Below are 19,860 nucleotides of genomic sequence, written 5' to 3'. Positions count from 1 at the left end.
TAGTTTATGGATAATGGTTGATTATAAAGTGTGTTAATTCAATTTCAGCAGTTAATTTGGCTTGACCAGGACTCTGGACAGTCTCTCAGCCTCTCCTTTCCCACTGTTTGGAGGACTGACCCACAGGTTGGGCAGATAAGATACTTTCTAAGACTGATTTACATATTATTAAATTTTAACTGGACAAATACTTTGCGTAGTGCCACCCCATGTTTCTTTTCTGTCTTGGAATAATTGATGTTTTTCCTTACCCTTGGTGCTAAAGTAGTTTAGTCAAGCATTTTAAATGGAAAGGGTTAATGAGTACTTGCAATGGAAATTAATACATGCGTGCACTTGACAATTCAATTTATTATAAAGGGTTTGATTAATCCAGGCCAGTATTTTCCCTCCATTTTCATAAGTATTCATTAATAAGCGATAGGTTTATATTGGAAGAAAGCTAATATAAGATTTGGTCATGTCAATTTGAGTGACTTCCTAAAGTTTAATAGAATATTGTGATTTTTAACTTGTATTTGGTTATAATACCAAAATCATTAGAAAGGTCAATCTATGACTGCAGCCTGTACTTTAAAAAATAACTTTTCTTGCTTTAACTTGGCATTTATTGTGTTGGAAAAGAAATCCCCAGTTTAAACCTAAGAATGTTAAAATACTGATTGTATATTATGGCACATACTGGACCTTTGGTTTGAAGTTCCCAAACAGCACTAGAGGCAGTCCTCAGGTTAAGTCGGACTCGACGTACGTCATTTCGTGGTTACGTCGCCATCTCCCATTTATTTATTAAAAAAGTTCCGTCATTTTGACGTAGGTACCTTTGTGCTTTATGTTTTTTATTATTTATTTACCACAAGTAAAGGTCAGGAATTGTTATCTTTCTTTTAAATTTTTTTTACTGTTTCACTTCATTACTGCAGTGTATATGCTCCATGTGAGTGACGTAGGTGTTTATGTAGGTGGTTCCGACACTTACAGCGAAAATTGCGTTATGTCCCACCGCAGGAACAGATCTCCGATGTAACCCGAGGACCTACTGTAATTGTTTTAAAATATTCCCTCATGAAATTAAAGTCGCTTAGCAGCAGCAAGAAGAATGTGAGACAAAATAGGTTTTTTTTTTGGTAATTATATGATTATTTACAAACTAAGTTTTGATGGGGTGAAATTTACTTTGTCTTGTGTGCAAGTGCCTATGATCCTGGTTCACATTTGTGATTACAAGTAACCAAGAGAGCCATGGGACCCACCTCATATGTCTGTTAAAACAGGTGGCTTTGATTCATTGTATAATCCTCATCTATAGTCCAAATGACTGCTTTTGGTAGCTCAGCCTTGAATTGAAAGACAAAAAGACTGCTGATGAGGAAAAAGACATGTTCAATAGCATTAGGTAAGGTGAAGGAGAATTGGAGATTGTTAATCTGTAAATAAGTACTTTATACAGTAAGTGTGAAAGAGGGATTAAAGTCATTCGTGTAGTTTCTAGGGTGGAAAAAATGTTCTAAGACCAGAGTAGCTGTCTGAACCAAGAATTCCATGTCTCTGAAAATGTGCAAGCAAATGCTGGCTGGATACACAGCTGTTGGGAATGATTCAGTATTGGCAGGGAGTGACTAGATGATCCATAAGATCCCTCACAATTTTATATGTCTATGAAGTAGAAAAAAATGGGAGCGAGTTTGAGAGGAATAAAAAGTGAAAGTTATTTAAATAATTTTAGCTTGCTTGGATACTTACACCAGTTTTCACACTTAGTACTATGTTATATGCCACCCAGTAGTTAAAATAGTAAAATGAGGTAAAAATGTGGTAAATAAGAATACGCAACCAAATATTTTTCCCATATGCTTTTTCAGCATTATCTCCAGGTAAAATATACCAGAGCAGCCAGTTCATTTCCAAGAAGGAAAACTATATAGCATTTTTTTTATCCTATAAGAGATGAAAGAGACACAATGAAATTTATCAATAAAAGCTTTAGAAATACCTGCACATATACATTTACATTCCAGTTGGTAACACTAGTAGTTTCACTTCAAATTATGTTGGAGAACTCAAATATTAGACATGGTCATATATATGCTGTTTGAAGTTCGTTTTTTTTTTTATCTAGATACAGATCTTGATAGTGAATCTTTTGAAGACAGGTGTGCAGCTAGTTTGTCCCGGAAATCATGAAGATAATTATATTGCTGAAAAAGGTAAAGATGTATTGAAATACATTGTAGAAAACTACCTTCCAGAGTAGTCTCAATGCTGGTAGGAATCAGGAATCAGAAACATTTGCTAAAAACAATCCTACATCCTTTGGGGTAAGCAAGTATTTATATTTCAATAAAGCTGCATAAAGTGTGAAAAACTTCAAAAATCAGAAGGTAGCTTGAAACAGATGAATATTTTATAAATCTGTAAAAATCCCTTCTCCCTTTACTGGCAGGAGCAAATAAGATTAAAAATAGGCAGTGAAGGCATTCTTTTTGTAAGTGTATTTTCCCCTGTGGGAGGGGTTGTGGGTAAGTAGGGCGGAGAAGGACTTTCTGAAGCAATTAACTTTGGTATAGTCAAGAAAATCTATTTCTTATAGAAGCCCTATTTTTTTTCCTTTTTGTGATGACATAATCCATTTGGAATAATTTTCATAGTAGATAATATCACAAATCATTAATCTTAAGCATATTTAAAATTTTAATTTATTTCGAGTTTTAATAGCTTCCTAGAGGATATTCTTACTCTGCCAATAATCTCATTCCCTCTCATTACTGAGGGGTTGAAATTGCATATTGCTAATGAGGAAAAAGCCTGTTTGCCACAGAATGCTAAGGTGATAAATTGACAGCCCATACTAACGTGGGCTTAATTCTCTTAAGATTAAAGATGTAAAAAGTGCATATATGTATACAACTATGTGTATTTTATTTTGTTTTGTTTCAGAGAGAGACTTGAGAACATTTTGAATTTGAAGCCTCATTTGATCTTAATAAAGGGAGCTCTGTTTTCAGAACGTGTGCATGACCTTATTTGAGCACTGAGAGCCAGGCTCCTTGGGGAATTCATCAGTTGTAATAATTCACATTCATTACACTTGGTTAGGCTTGCACCCTGGGAAGATGGACTGTCCAGCTCAGGGAACCACCTAAAAGCCAACATTCTTTAGTGCCTGCTCCTGATTGAGATTTACAGAGCTAAAATAAAGTGAAATCTGCAGAATCTTTTCAGCAACATGATTAATCCTAATATATAAAAAGCCAGGGGCCGAAACTGGACAGAAAACCAAACAGGCTACATAGGGTGACCAGGCTGGTAGGGGGGTTAGTGAGGGACAACCAAACGACTGAACAGCAGGCTGCGTGGGGTGACCAGACCGGCAGGGGGGGCAGTTGGGGGCGAACAGGCTGGTGGGCAGGGGGGACAGTTAGGGGTGATCAGGACAGAAGGCAGAGGTGGTTAGGGGTGATCAGGCTGGTGGGGGGGGGCAGTTAGGGATGATCAGGCAGGCAGGCAGGTGAGCAGTTAGGAGCCAGCAGTCCCGAATTGTGAGAGGGATGTCCAACTGCTGTTTTAGGCCTGATCCCTGGCAGTCAAACATCCCCCGAGGGGTCCCGGATTAGAGAGGGTGCAGGCTGGGCTGAGGGGACCCCTTCCCCCGCCCCGTGCACGAATTTCGTGCACCAGGCCTCTAGTATATAATAATATCCTTGGGCGTTGCCACCATAGTGCTTTTGAAGTGTTAAGGGAAAAGGCAATGTGGAAAAACACCCCTTTGGTTATCCACAGTGAAATTGCTTTACATTTTTTTGTATTACAGTCATTCATCTATCTTTATTAAGTGTTTGGATGATATAAAGTCTTCATTAGATCTTTTTTCAGTAAAAATCTACCCAAGGAACTCCCAAGTTTATGGTAACCATCTCATTTTTCCAAGTGAGAGGATTCATTTCCAGAATTGAAGGGGCAAAAACTGAACAGTTGTAGATCTTGGAAGAGTAAACTGGGAAGTTCAAATTTTTTCAATATTGTGAACTTTTTAAAACATCCAGGTTATATTTAAATTAAAATATAAACAGGTGGTACATGAATAATAGAATGGTTTGGATTTTTATTGCCCTTTTGATAATATAGGGGTTCAGAACCAGCCACCCCAAGATATATGTCAGAGGTACATGGGTTATTTTGAGCTAAAGGCAACAAAGACCTTCTGGGCCCAAGAGAAACTTCTGCCACCTCCTCCCCAGCTATCTAGAGGGATTTGAATTAGAGCCTTGCCGATAATGAGTTATTATTGAAGATAACCCATCTATATGGCAGGGCAAACTAATTACTGAACATAAATTTGATTTTCTCTTGTCAATGTCTCATGTTGATTTAATTATTCAGCCAGCCAAAAAGAACCAGAGGAGGGAAGGGGACATATTTTCCTTTCCCCACAATGATGAGTTACCCTGTGTTTCTAAAGGTCTGCCCCCCTAATCACACTTGCACAAAAACAGTCCACCTCCGTACCTTTATGGTCTGTATTGCTCCAGATCCTCTTAGGTCTCTCAGGCTGTCGATGGCTTGCTGTGGTGATACTGTGTCAGACAGATATAGTAGGAGACAAGCGGCTACTAATAGAACATGATAGGAAAATAGTAAATTATTAACTAATTCATGGTAGGATAGAGTATTTTATATTTAATTATACTTATTTTGGTACAGAACACTAAGTTTGGTATAATTGTTTGAAATGAATTAAAAGACTGAGGCCTTAGTATGTGTTTTTTGACAGTTAAATTGTAATTTTAAATGACTGAATTAAAAGTAACACTGGCTTCATTCTTTTTTTTCCACATAGTTTTATTGAATTATTAGAGGCCTGATGCACGAAATTCGTGCAAGATTAGGCCTTCCTTCCCCTGGCTGCCAGCACCAGCTTCCCTCAGGCACCCGGACCCGGGCTTCCCTCACAGCCCCGGCTTCGTCCGGAAGGATGTCTGGTCTAATTAGCATATTATGCATTTATTATTATAGATAATTCATATATCATGTAAGTATACAATTTAAAGTATACAAGTCAGTGGATTACAGTGTATTCAGATTAGTGCAGCCATCACCAGTCAGTTGTATGACATTTTCACCACCTCAAAAAGAAACCCGGTACCCTTTTGTTACTATCCCCCTACCACCCCATCACCCCAGCCCTAAACAATCAACAATCTACTTTCTGTCTCTATAGATTTGCCTATTCTACACATTTTTAATAAATGGAATCATATATGGTCTTTTGTGACTAGCTTCTTTTACTTAGCATAATGTGTTGAAGATTCATACATATTGTGGCATGTTCCTTTTTATGGATGAATACTTCAGTTTTTGGATATACATTTTGTTTATTTTTCAATTGATGGAAATTCAGGTTGTTTCAATTTTTTGGCTATTATGAATAATGCTGCTATAAACATTCACGTATACATTTTTGTGTGGACATAACGTTTTTATTTCTTTTGGGTATATACCTAGGAGTGGAATTGCTGGGTCATGTGGTAACTCTGTGTTTAACTGAGGAATTGCCAGATGATTTTCCAAAGCAGCTGCACCATTTTACATTCCCACCAGCATTGTATAAGGGTTCCAATTCCTCCATATCCTAGCAAATGCTTATTTTCCATTTTTTAGATAATAGCTATCCTAATGAGTATTAAATGGTATCGCATTGTGGCTTTTTTGTTATTGTTAATCTTTAGTAGAGGATATTTTTTCCATTTATTTATTTTTCCAGAGAGAGTGGAAGGGAGGGAGGGAAAGAAAGAAACATCGATGTGAGACAGGCATATGGATTGGTTACCTCCCACAGTTAAGGATTACAACCCAGGTACATGCCTTGATCAGGAATCGAACCCGTGATCCTTCTTTGGTGTTTGGGCCAATGCTGTAACCACTGAGCAACATTGGCTAGAGCTCATTGTGTCTTTGTTTTGCATTTCCCTGATGACTAGTGATGCTGAATATCTCCCATTTTTTTTAATGTTTTTGTTGATTTTAGAGAGAGAGGAAGGGAGATGAATAGAGAGAGATAGTAACATTGATGGAGAAATTTCGATTGGCTGTCTCTTGCACACCCACTACTGGTGATCAAGCCCGAAAGCCAGGCATGTGCCCTGACCAGGAATTGAACCTGTGACCTCTTGGTTCCTGGATCGATGCTCAACCACTGAGCCACACCAGCCAGGCTGAACATCTTTTCATGTGCTTATTGGTCATTTGTATATATTTTGTTTGGAGAAATATGTATTTAGATATTTTTCTCTTTTTTTTTAAAAAATTGGATTGTTTGTTGTTTTATTATTGAGTTGTATGAGTTCTTTATACATATTCTAGTGACTCCCTTATCAGATGTATGGTTTGCAAATACTTTCCCCATAATGTCTTTTGATTTTGATAGTGTTCTTTGAAACACAAAAGTTTTTAATTTCCATACTGTCCAATACTAGAAGGAATAAATTTACTCCAGTGTGGCATTTCATTTAATATTTTTTCCCCTAATACATTTTTTTTAGTTTGAAGTTAACATATGGTAATTAACTTTGGTTTTCATACTTATGTTACCAGTGGGTATTATTTAGAAGTTACTGTTGGTATCATAACACCTGCATACAGATAACATTAGAAAACAAAACAAAACAAAACACAAGAATGCAGGTGCTAAGACTTGTAAATTATGTTTTGCAGAATCCTCCAAAACAATGCTTAAAATACCTCTCGCTCCCACCTCAGCTTCCTAGGGAACACCAAATTTAGGGCCTTAAATAAACTGATGGGTCTCAGCAGACTTATATTGTGTTTTGTTTCATTTTCACACAGTGAGCATATGCCCCAGAACGAGGAGTTTGCATACTTGAAGTTAAAAAACAACTGAATAATGAAAATATATTTCTTACCAAGACAAGATCTCCCAATTCCTCCATAACAGCTGAAAGGGAAGTACAGTTTTGAAATTTATATATTTTCATTCCATCCTAACAATTACAACTAAGGACTAGTTCTTTCTGCCATCTGTTTTTAACTTTAATGTCCAGCACAGTGCCTTGCAAACCGAGATTAATAAGTATTTTTGAGTTGATGAAGAGCAAAGTGCTTATTTATATGATGAAGAGCAGTTATTTTAAACACTTCTAAGGGTTAAGTAGGCAAGGCCTTTTTAGTGACCTCTTTAAACTCCAGGATCTACATCTGAGAAGTGGAACTGGTTACTAAATATGGTAGAAATCAGACTATTTTACCAACTGCCACTTGGGATTATCTTCCTCTGTCTGAATAAAACCTTAGTGGTTACGGGACAAGTTCTGTCTGTATAATAAGTCTTCACTTACCTTAGAAGAGTACAGAGGTAGCATTCCACAGGGGTTTAGAGCATGGGCTCTGGAGCCACACTGCCTGGGTTGAATCTGTATCTATTATTCATTAGATGCTTGAACCTAAGCAAATTACTTAGCTTCTCTGGGCCTCAGCCTTTTCACCTATAAGATGGTGACACCAACAGTACCTACTTCATAGAGAGGACTAAATGAGGTAACATCTGTAAAGGGCTTAGAACTGAGCTTGGCACCGAGTAAGAAGTAAATTAATGTTAGGGCTATGAAGATATTAGCAATTCTGCATAACTGATCTCAGAAAAATTAAGATTAACCTTGAAAACAACAAAATCATTCATTTTAATCATTTTCAAAGACACTAAAAATGTATTACACACTTCCTAACTTTCTTAGAGCATATACTGAACCTAATTGGGTGCTGATGACTCATCCTGAACATCAATTACTATAGTGTATTGTAGATGAAGCTCTACATCAGGGGTCCTCAAACTTTTTAAACGGGGCCAGTTCACTGTCCCTCAGACTGTTGGAGGGCCAGACTATAGTTTAAAAAAAACTATGAACAAATTCCTATGCACACTGCACATATCTTATTTTGAAGTAAAAAAATAAAACGGCAAAAACACCCGCATGTGGCCCGTGGGCCGTAGTTTGAGGACACCTGCTCTACATACACGTCTCCTGATAGGATGTGAGGCAGAGGACCAGACAGGCACTGATCTCTAGAGAATTCATGAACTGGCTTTCTACTCAGTGTCCCAGATGTAGGCCCGTTTCAGAGAGGAGGATCCACTGCAGAAAGGTAGATAGAGCACTGCAGTGGCTTTCTGCAAGATTACTACTACTTTACACCTCTTGCTACTCTTACCTTTCCTCCTCTGATTGGTTGATTGATTCCTACTCATCCTTCAAAACCCAGCTCCAATTTTATTCCCTGAAATGCCTTGCACTCCCACAGAAACTACCTCTGTCCTGTGTGCTGCCTCATACACACCTTGTGTGAGTTTTGCATTCACATGGTGGCACTGTTAGCTGTGGATTCCTTGAGGGTGGGGGCAGTGCTTCACTGTGTGTGTTTTGTATTCAGTTTGGGACACAGTATGTGTTATGGGTTGAATTCCTAATCCCTAGTGCTGTGAATGTGACCTTATTTGGAAACAGTCTTTGTAGATGTAATCAAGTTAAGATGAGGTCTTTAGGGTGGGCCCTAATCCAATCTGACAGGTGTCCTTATAAGAGGAAAATACCATATGAAGGCACAAACACAGAGGGACAATCATGTCATGACTGAGGCAGAGATTGGAGTGATGCAGCTGCGAACCAAAGAATGCCTGGGATTGCCGGCCACCACTGGAAGCTTAGGGAGAGGCAAGGAAAGACTCTAGTCTCAGAGGGAGTATGGCTGTTGGTTTTGATTTTGGGCTGCTAGCCTCCAGAACTGGGAGAGAATAAATTTCTGTTGTTCAAAGCTATCCAGTCTGTGGTACTTTGTTACAACAGCCCTAGGATATGGTATATCATGGTAGGCAAGCAGTGTTCACTGACTTTATAAAGGAATGAAATATCCAGAGAGAACCAGTGAGACAATGAAAAAATGTACCAGACCCTGTTTCGGAGGGATAAACTCTAGAGCTGTATGGTCATCTGGGCACTCAAAGATGGCAGAATGGAGAGAAAATTGTCTTTGTCCCAACAATAGTTACTCAAGGACACCTTGAAGCTCTGGGACAATGAAAACTTCCAGTCATCAGATGATTTGTGGGAGCCTGAAGCAGTTAACATACGCAAGGCTGCCCACCCATCTTTCCATCCTGTCTGTATTGTTCAAACATCAGAGGATTTGTTTTGCTAGAACCTATTTGAGTGAAATTTGTTAAGCTTCACTAATCTGAGCTAGTTTGATCTTTGGAAACTTTTCAGTAAATCTTTCAAAAACTTACTTGAAAAAAATGCAAAAAAAGAAAGAAAAAATTACTTGAAGAAAAAAAATCTCAGAATTGGTTTGAAAAAAGGGTCCAAAAATTGGAAAATGTTTTTCACTAGCTACATCTAATTATCTAATGAATTTTAGGCTTAGAATATTTAGCAAAGACAACTATTTATTCTAAAATTTTGCTTTTATAATTAGTAAAGCAATTAGTAATTGCTTAGAGTGAGAGATTATGCTTTTCTCTAGAGTAAGTTTGCCAATTGTAGGGATGGCTTCTAGTTCTTTATTCCCTATTAGTTCTCTGTTCATCAGAGTTCAGTTTGGCCACAAACAGGTGTGTACCTTCAAAGACCCTGCGCTACTGTGCTTTGCCTTCAGAACAGAAACTGTTGCATGAGGCCCCTGAGCTCTAGGTCAAAGAAGAGAAGTTGACTAGGCTTGCCCTTTTCCTAGGTGGTCTAAGACTACTCGGTTATTTCGGTTAGTCTGCATAATTTCTAACTCAACTCAATGAATTCAGGGACTTTAGGGCTTTTGAGGTATTAGAGTATTTAATATTCTATCTTGTTTCAGAAAGGATTAAGCAGCTTATTAGGCTATAAAAAGTATCACGAGCACTGAGAAGGACTGGTTTGCTCCCTGTGGCTGGCCCTCTGCTGTGTCTCACTTCTGGCAGAGCGTCTGCTCTTCTTATCCACAGCACCACTTCTCTTCTTCCTTTCTACAAGCTACTTTTTTCTTCTCTCCTCTTTTTTTCTTAGCTTGTTTTATTTTGTTTTAAGCTTTCATATCAGCAGCTTGTGTATAGCCATTTGACAAACAGTGAGAGTCCCTCTTTCATACTGGTAGCAAATTCACATAATCAAATATACTGTAATTTTCAAGTCATATTTTTAAGAGTATCAGCACAACACCTGGTTTAGAGCAAGTACTCAGAAATTTGCTTTTATTACTTTTGAAGAGTAAGGACAATAAAAGTAGATTCTGAAATTTCTAGAATAGGGTTATAGGCCTTTCTTTCTTTTTGTCTTAGACCTTTAGTTACAATTTTAGGACCTTCCCTCCCAAAAAAAGAGTGTGCATTATTTTCATATTAACTTTACTTATGGATCAGCCTTTCAGTTGCTTCCAACAGCAAAAAAGTCAATTCTGTAAAAATTAGCAGTAAAGAAATAATCCTAAGCAATGTATTCTTTTATTGTCCTTAACTCTTCAAAAGTAATAAAAGCAAATTTCTGAGTACTTGCTCTGTACCAGGTATTGTGCTGGTACTTTTCATCCATTCTTTCTTTTTAATCCTTACAACAAAACAGAAGGTAAGTAATAACTGAATAAAGATGCAGTAATTGAAGTCCTTCTGACTGGGACATTTCTCATGTAATGTATGGAGAAAAGGAGAACTTACTGTATTAAGGTTTTTCGGTTATTTTTAAGGCAGACTGCAAGCGCCTCCATTATTTCACAGCAGTTGGCTATGTCGGGAGTCCCTCCATCTGGGATTGGATGATGATGAGTAGTAATTCCATACTGTTGATAGAAGTTCAAAAGGTTTGGGACTCTATATTTTGATAGTTCCCCTCTGGTGCAGAAAACAAATATGTCTTGTATGCCATAGTTCTTTAGTTCTTCTGCCAATAGACCAAAATACACAGACACACACCATATGGAGTTAACATTTCTTTTTTTAAGGAATTATTATTTTTTAAAAATGTTTTTATTGATTTTTTGAGAGAGAATTATGGATGTAAGAGAGAAACATCTATCAGTTGCTTCCTGCACCGCGCCCCCCCCCCCCCCTCTACCGGGATGGAGCCCACAACCTGGGCATGTGCCAACAGCAATCTTTTGGTGCACAGGACGATGCCCAATCAATGGAGCCACACCGGCCATGTAACTGGAGTTATATTTCTTAAGCCAAACTAAGTAAATAATAAATGATAATCTATAAATTTGAAGTGCTGATAATCTAAAACAATACTGATCTGTCTTCAAACTAGGGTAAAAATTAAGTCACTATTCATAAAATGGGATTTACCGAAACATCTGCAATGAAAGGGGGTTAAATTTAAATCAGACTTTATAACTCAAAATGCTTTTTACTGAATTTAAAAATGAGTCAATTATATTTTTGTTCTTGATATTTTTTACAGTAAATGTTTCAAAATAAATTTAATATTTCAAAATAAACTCTTGAGAAAGGATGATAGCACTTTTTTTTCTTTTCTGTTTTCTTCTCACAAAACCAATCATGTTTGTTGCTTTCACCAGTCTGTTGTTTTGTTTCACCCTAAGCATTGTCTATAAAGTCTCCAGCATGGCCATGGTGCCAGAGCTCTTGTATTCATACTGTACCACACCATCATGAATTTAATTTATGGACTAGATCTCTAGGAAATAAAACACTAACTATACTAGAATTATGCAATTTAGCTACTTTCATTAGTATCAAGAATATGAACCAAACAATAGTACCATAGGCCATTCTATACACCAGAACTTTCTTATGGCAATATCTAATTCTGGCTGATCTGAGCCTCTTCTCCTTCCCTGCCTCCCAAATCCAAGGATATTTAGCTATTTAAGTACAAAGTGCCTTTGATCATGAACCTCTAAGTAAATAACAAATGATAATCTATAAATCTATTGCACTTGAAATGTGTCTAGTTCAAATTGAGATGCTTTCTAAGTGTAAAATACATATCTAATTTCAAAGATTAAATACAAAAAAACCTACCTCATGTTTTATAATAAAAACCCATTGAAATGAGACTATTTAGGTTATATTAGGTTAAGTAAGATATATTATTAAGTTAATTTCACCTGTTTTTTTGTTTGTTTGTTTTTTTTTTTAATGTGACAACTGGAAAATGTGAAGTTATATATGGCCTCTACTTATGGTTCCCATTATATTTCTATGGACAGTGGTGCTCTAGATATTACTGCTATTTTTTATACTTCTAAAAAGATTCAACCTATCATTAACACACCTAATTATTTTTAAGAGGAAGTAATTTTCTATTTGCCTCTTGTACACATTGGATAATTTCAATTATACAGTGGTTTTCAAACTTCCCTGGAAAGCACTTTGAGGAGGAACCACAGGGACTACCACAAGGAGATTCTAAGGTCTCTATCAAACAATGTCATTTTTTAAAAATATTGAATTGCATTGAAAAACAAAAGGTGTGGTAGAATATTGGAAACCCCTTTTATAGAAGATACTAAATAAATAGGGCTTTTCAAAATGTGCAAGGTTGGATCTTGAACCAGTGATTTACATTAAATGTTCTCCAAATGGAAATTTCCTACCATGGTAGGTGTCTAACTCAGAAAATTTTTACAAATATTACATGGGTCAACTACTCTATTAGCCTCTTTAAATCTTTTTTTTTTGGTAGGTAAGGAATAAATTAAAGAAAGTACATCAGCAAATTCATATTCTAAAACAATGAGAAAAAAAATGAAGATTAAAAAAATCTATACTGGCCGAATCAAGTAATAACACATTTTTATTTTGATGTATTATAAGGACACTAGAGGCCCGGTGCACGAAATTCATGCATGGGGGGTGGGGGGGTTGTCCCCGCAGCCCAGCCTGGACCCTCTCCAATCTGGGACCCCTTGGAGGATGTCCAACTGCCGGTTTCGCCCTGATCCCAGGGATCGGGCTGAAACTGGCAGTCGGATATCCCTCTCACTATCCGGGACCGCTGGCTCCTAACTGCTCACCTGCCTGCCTGCCTGATCACCCCTAACTGCCCCCCTCTGCCAGCCTGATTGCCCCTAACTACCCCCCCCCCCCGCCGGCCTGGTTGCCCCTTAGTGCCCCCCCTGCCGGCCTGGCTACCCCCAACTGCCTGATGGCCTGGTCGCCCCTCACTGCCCCCCTCTGCTAGCCTGGTCACCCCTCACTGCCCCCCTCTGCTGGCCTGGTTGCTCCTCACTGCCCTCCCTGCTGGCCTGGTCGCCCCACGCAGCCTGCTGGTCGTTTGGTTGTCCCTTGCTAACCCCCCCTGCTGGCCTGGTTGCCCCACGCAGCCTGCTGGTCAGTCGTTTGGTTGTCCCTCGCTAACCCCCCTGCCAGCCTGGTCACCCCACACAGCCTGCTGGTCAGTCATCTGGTCGTCCCTTGCTAACCCCCCTGCCAGCCTTGTCGCCCCACGCAGCCTGCTGGTCAGTTGTTACTGTGAGGGTGTCATGACCAATTTGCATTTTACCCTTTTATTAGTATAGATTGGTAGGACTAGTAGTCTTGAAATATTCCAGGCCACCTAGAATAAAATATTTTGAAAATCTGAGTTTTTCAGTATCATGCAATATGTAAATTTCAAATTGGGGTAGATTATCAGGATGTTTGTGGGATCAGACTTGAGGCTATAGTGGTCTGAACATCTTTGAACATGTGAAGATCAGACCTCGCTCCATCTTTTCCACCTAGATGCTGGCTCTCTAAATTTTCTATATGGGATGGACAATTTCACTACGACCTCTGGGTTCCCAGCTCATGCTTAATTTCCACTACCACAGTCAAGTCTGTAAAGAACAGCATTCAAAGATCTACACAATGTCAGTTTTCTATTTACATACTTTTCTCCCTCCATCTTATACATTCTAAACCCAAAGGCAGTTTCTATCTTACCTAATAATAAACATGTAAATTGACCGTACCTCTGCTACACCCACAGCCAATCGGAGTATGCAAATTAACCCAGCAAAGATGGTGGTTAATTTGCATACATACCTGGGTCCCGGGGAACCTCCTTGGCACCCAGGTCACTCCCAGCCGGCCATCGGGCAGAGTCTTTAGGCTTGGGAAGGGGCTGAGCTTGCGATCAGAGGGGCAGGGGAGTCCCCCTTCCCAAGCCTAAAGCCTGGGGTGGAGGCTTTAGGCTTGGGAAGGGGCCAAGCCTGTAATCGGAGGTGCGGGTGGGGGAACCCCTTCCCAAGCCTAAAGCCTGGGGCGGAGGCTTTAGGCTTGGGCAGGGGCCGAGCCTGGGATCAGAGGGAAAGGGAAAAAAAATCAATGGAAATATATCCTCAGGTGAGGATAAAAAGAAAAATAAAGAAAGAAATGTCATATCCTATGAAAGACACATCTTGAACATGCTTAAAGAAAGTTGTCATTTTTTCATGGGGAAGGGACTGGAGTCAGTGTTGATGAAAATACCTTGGCGGCTGCGGTGACTGGCAGTGGCTGCAGCAGCGGGGTGATGGGGCTGGCGCCTTCCCCTGATCAGCCCGGTTGCCTCCTGCAAAGGGAGGCCAGACTGTGGCTTAGGTCCGTTCCCAACGGGGAGCGGGCCTAAGCCATCAGTAGGACATCCCCTGAGGGCTCCCAGTATGTGAGAGGGGACAGGCTGGGCTGAGGGACCCCTCCCCAGTGCACGAATTTCATGCATTGGGCCCCTAGTGTATAATATAATTACCATTCAGTGAAAAGCAACACCATGTTTATTTTAGTGAATGATGAGTTTTCTGTACCCTTCACAAATACCTCTTTACATATTAGAATAAGTGTGTGGTTTGAAATTTTATGAAATACCAATAATTTATTTGGTATTTGAGAAGAGACTACAGTTTTTTTGTTTTTTTTTTCTGACAAGGAGATTGTTAGTGTTATTTTAAAAGAAACGATTAACATGGTTGTTTCATATTACACCTACCTGTATCTTTTTGGATATTTCTTCTAATATCTTTAAATTTACAACCTATAAGTAATAATAAAACAAGTGAAAAAGTCAGTTTTTGGTCATATAGAACAAGTATATTTTAACAAAATATAGCTACTTTAGAAAGACATTCCACATGATTATTAATATGCTTCAATTCCATTTGGAATGTAAATGTAAATTTCTTATATTCTTTGGAATAGAACCCAGGGATTTATAGATCCCAGCTGAAGGAACTCCTAATGCGAGGATTATTTCTTCTATGTTCTTTCGGTAACAAGTACCTAGCTATGGTCCTCAGTCTCACATTGTACCCCAGGGTTTACATTTTATTAAGATAGATAAGTCAGAAATGTAAAACTGTGAATGTGGATCTGGAAGGGTTGAAGAGTGTACCTATGTTCCTTTACCTATGGCCCAACATAAGGGCTCCCAAAAGTGAGTGTTCATGCTGATGGCCAATTCTCCTATTACTCAGTACGCAGAATAATGTGTTAGCTGATCAAAAGCAAAAAAATAAACAAAAACTTTAAAAAGAAAGAAAACACACCTTTTAAAAAATATATCAGTAAGAAGCCAATGTAGAGTTACCTACCTGGAAGAGCACATAAACCCAGGAACTGAGAACAATTCACTCGTGACAGGGGCAGCCTGAAAAGATAAAACTTTATCAAGTATAGTTCAGTCTTTAAAAAGTTATAAATGAGCCGAAACCGGTTTGGCTCAGTGGATAGAGCGTCGGTCTGCGGACTGGAAGGTCCCAGGTTCGATTCCGGTCAAGGGCATGTACAATGGTTGCGGGCACATCCCCCGGTGGGGGGTGTGCAGGAGGCAGCTGGTCGATGTCTCTCTCTCATCGATGTTTCTAGCTCTCTATCCCTCTCCCTTCCTCTCTGTGAAATATCAATAAAATATATTAAAAAAAAAAAGTTATAAATGAGAATTCAATTTAGTAAACGTGTGTGCTTGCCACTAAACAAGAGTGTTTTAAAAGTCTATAGTAGTTATCATTTGCTTTGTCAGCAAGTTAAACTTACCTTAAAGATAATAATGCCTAGAATGCCGACAGCTAGTATAAAGCGCACTTAAGTTACCGAGATATGTTGTCTTAGTAACCTTCAGAAATAAGCTGGAAAAGGACCATCTGACAATATCATTCCTAGCATTCAGTCTACATTACTATTTTAAGATTCCTTTGTAGGACCTCCTTAAACAGATATAATATCATATGATAAAAAAATCACAGGCCACCCATTCTTTGTAGTAATGGATTTTGGATAAAATGAAATAATTTCAAGAAACCATATTCCCAGTTTGCAGTACTTGGGGACAACGGGGGCAGAGGCTTACCTTATTTGTAAGACAGAAAATGAGTTTAGAGGAAAACAGGGGCAACATATAAATATCACTTGACTTTGAAAATTAGATGAATTTTTGAGTTTAAAAGGGAGTTTGGAAAGGGCAATGAAAGATAATTGCTATTTGATGGCAGAACAAAAACTTTAAGGACAACACTTTTACTCTTTTTCTCTTCCTATAGTAGGGAATAGCTTTCTTTAAAAAATAATAAAGTATTGATTTTAAATAGGAGAGAGAGAGAGAGAGAGAGAGAGAGAGAGAGAGAGAGAGAGGAGAGGAGAGGAGAGAAACACTGACTTGTCGTCCCACTTATTTATTCACTCATTGATTGATTCTTTTATGTGCCCTGACTGGGGATGGAACCCACAATCTTGGTGTATCAGGAGGATACTATAACCAATTGAACTATTGGGCCAGGGTGGGAATGGCTTTCTTAAAGAAATAGATGATTATATTTACAGGCAAGAAAGAAAGCATTTGATTGCTGGGTGTAGAGAATCTGGTATAGCCATAAGTCACTGCCAAGATTTCAAAGTTGTTTTCTATAGAAACATTTGTATTTGTTATTTTATCTATGGCAAGTGGCTCTTAATTTTAAATGGCCTGCTGATAGACACATTACTGTGGCAAGTAGTTCTAGGATTTGACTACATGATAAATGATTAAATATCTTACCCTGTATGGTAGGTACATTGTTCTTTTGTCATAAAAGAATAAGTAGGTTTTGGTACTAAATGGGAGATCATTCCAATCGGATCTCAACTCCTTACTTGTTTCTACTATGGTTTTCTCAATATATAAAGGACTCCCTTCCACCTGCAAAAAAGCCTAATTCTATCATAGATAATAAATAAATCATGGAGTTGGACAATCTCATAAAAATTGGAATTATAATCAGTGGGAGAGAATCATTAAATACTTTCAATATGTAGACTTCATGCTATGAAGATTATGATGTACATATCAAATATTTTAGCTCATCATTGATCAGAAATGTTAACATACCATGATATCTGAATTGGAGTCTGTTCATCTTCAATAGGCTCTTCATCTGATGAGTCAAACTCACTTGTCTGCAATGAAATAGGCTTCAAAAGAAATTAGTTATGTTAAATAACTAAAGAATATTTACATATCATCTTAGTATAACTGATCTTTGCTTAAACATACACTGAATGTATATTTGCAATTTATTCACTCTGGAATGTCAGAGAGATTAGCAATCGCAATGATAAATTATTGTTATTTACCATACTATTAATAATTACAGCACTCTGTAGTAGAGTTGGATTGGGAATCAAGAAACCTGGCTTCTGGTGTTGGCTCTACCACTTAAGAGTATAAGTGATGTCATTTTATTCTGGATCTCAGTTTTTCACAACTATAAAGTGAGATTTACTCACTCATTCACAAACATTTCTTGGACATCTTCCTTTGCCAAGTTCTGGAGACCAAAGATCCATAAAATAAACAGCCTACCTTCAGTATAGTTGGAAGCACAGACGTGTGCACAGATTACAGGAGATTTTAAATGCAAACATGGAAGCATAATCTATGCATTTTAGAGCAGAAAGGGGAGTGAATAACTGCTTTGGGAGCTGGAGAAAGCTTCACAGAGGAGATGCATTAACTGGGTTTTGAGGAATGAGCAGGAGGTTTCAGGCAGATCGGGAAGAAGTGAAGGCTATTACGACAAATGGAGAAAGGGCTTGTGCATTTGGAAACAGATCAGAGCAGAGGAGATGGAGCTAGAGATGTTTTACCTACCCCGTTTATAAAAAACAAAATAACCCCCATAGAGCCTAATAGTTTGATTGGGGTAGGAGTTTTAGGTGGAATAACCTGCCCTCAACTTTGAAAGATTGAGATGGACTTTGTATGCTCATCTAAGGAGTTGGAACTCAATCCTGTAGGCATCATTTCTACATGGCAGGCTGTTGAGAGTTTTATAGCGCCAATAAAAACACACCTTTCTCCTAATCCTCAGCTGGAAACGACTGAGAGATAAAACACAGGAAAGGCAAATGGAGATCAATATATTAGATGTATTACTAAGTGTCACGTGGCTTTAAAGCAGTGGTCTGGTGGGCTTGTCAAACCTTCACTGCAGAATTGGATTCATCCACCCAGTCATAGGCAGCCAGTGCCCACCCAGGGCTCCCCTGTGGCAGAAAGCACTTCAGAATGTCCTCTCCGCAGAGAGAAGGGAAGAGAGGGTTGGGCTACCTGTGTTCCTCTCCTCGCAAACTTCTGGGGACGAGTGGAGAAGGAGCCCAGCTGATGTGCCAACACATGGCAACGCGGGGATTAGAAGGGTAACCACCTAATGACCGCCCCAGCTCTGACGCTATATTCTATACTGGTCTTGCTCGTTACAAGAAAGCATTCCAGAGCCAACTTAGGCTGTGCGTTTGAGGTGCTTTGGACCTATCCGTATTATTATTAACTCAACTCAAATGAAGGCCCGTCAGTAAGTTGTCAACCTCAGTGGTAGGTGATGGGAGTCAGGTGGACTTCAGCTTCTTGCATCGATCTGTTTTTCCCTTTCCCCCCCCTCTTTAAAGCAGTTTTGATGATTCAAAATGTTCAGTTTGTGTGGCCCACTCAGGCAATCCGTCTCAGACAGGTTTACAGCTCCTAGCACGGTTGCACGCTTCCGGCTCCCCCAGACCCAGGGATTCTGAACCTCAGGGAGAGGCACGCAGTGTGCCGGGTGGCCTGGGGGACGGTGACAGTGGTGGCCACACCCACGAGCGGGGATTGGCGATCGTCTTTCATGAAATGTTCCCCAGGGGGCACAGGCAGCCCGCTACATCTTTTGGGGCTGGGGTGTCCGGCAGACGGAGACACTCAAGCTCTCTATGCCTCAGTTTCCTCAGGGAAACGGGCACGGCTGTCGCGAGACTGAGAAGACCCCGCAGGCGGCAGCCCAGCCCTCACCCGGCGCACGTCTCCCCCTCGTCCCGCCGACCCAGGTCTCTCAGCCATCGCTCTCGCAGGTCCCGGGAAGCGCCACCTCCCCTCCCAAAACGGTTACTGCGCGAGTCACCGCGCCACCAGGCCAGGATGTCCCGGGGCCCAAGGACTGGAGAGCAGAATAAAACCGAGATCCGGAATAGACTGACATCGCTTATACAGGAAGTGGCAGGGCCCACACCAGAAGCCAGGACGGCTTCCGTCCCGGTGGCTTCGTTCCTCCAAGCCGCCGCCCGACTCACCGGCTTCATCGCGGCCAGCCCCACGTCGCGACCCGCCACCGTCTCCCTCAGGCCGCACCGGGGTCTCACCCCCGCGTCGAACCCGCCCCTCCGCTCAGCTCATTGGTGCATCCCATTGTGAGGTGGGGCGCGGTGTCTTCTAGGAACCAATCACGCCCTCCCCCTGCTTCTTACTCCGCCCCCCGGCGCCCTGGCTGGGCCTCTGACCGCTCATTGGTTCCTAGGGGGCCTTTGAAAGACGCGCGGGAGGAGGGCCCTGTTGAACTTCATTGGCTGGGCGGGCGCCCTCCTCCCGCCAGTTGGGAGGACGGAGGGAGCGGGGAACTGGG

The 19,860-nt window shown here is 40.0% G+C and overlaps 1 protein-coding gene across 2 annotated transcripts; it reads right to left on the bottom strand.

Moving 5' to 3' along the window:
- Positions 1 to 114: 114 nt before the first annotated feature.
- CDKN3 (cyclin dependent kinase inhibitor 3) lies at positions 115 to 19,630 on the bottom strand. Of its 2 annotated transcripts, none has more exons than XM_079767567.1 (8): positions 19,532 to 19,630; positions 17,319 to 17,401; positions 15,550 to 15,605; positions 14,949 to 14,993; positions 10,691 to 10,913; positions 6,921 to 6,952; positions 4,507 to 4,610; positions 115 to 2,198 (listed from the first exon to the last, which is right to left on the bottom strand). In XM_079767567.1, exons 1-8 carry the CDS (start codon positions 19,538 to 19,540, stop codon positions 2,112 to 2,114), a joined length of 639 nt encoding a protein of 212 aa, XP_079623693.1. In that variant the 5' UTR covers positions 19,541 to 19,630; the 3' UTR covers positions 115 to 2,111. The 2 variants fall into 2 exon arrangements, with proteins under 2 accessions (XP_079623693.1, XP_079623694.1); XM_079767568.1 differs by having other exon boundaries at positions 17,319 to 17,386; positions 19,532 to 19,583.
- Between the last annotated feature and the right edge of the window lie 230 nt (positions 19,631 to 19,860).

The sequence above is a fragment of the Cnephaeus nilssonii genome (assembly GCF_951640355.1).
Source record: "Cnephaeus nilssonii genome assembly, chromosome: 4".
Lineage (NCBI taxonomy): Eukaryota > Metazoa > Chordata > Mammalia > Chiroptera > Vespertilionidae > Cnephaeus > Cnephaeus nilssonii.
Note: the sequence above shows the minus strand (reverse complement) of the source record. Positions and strands in the feature narration are given on the sequence as shown.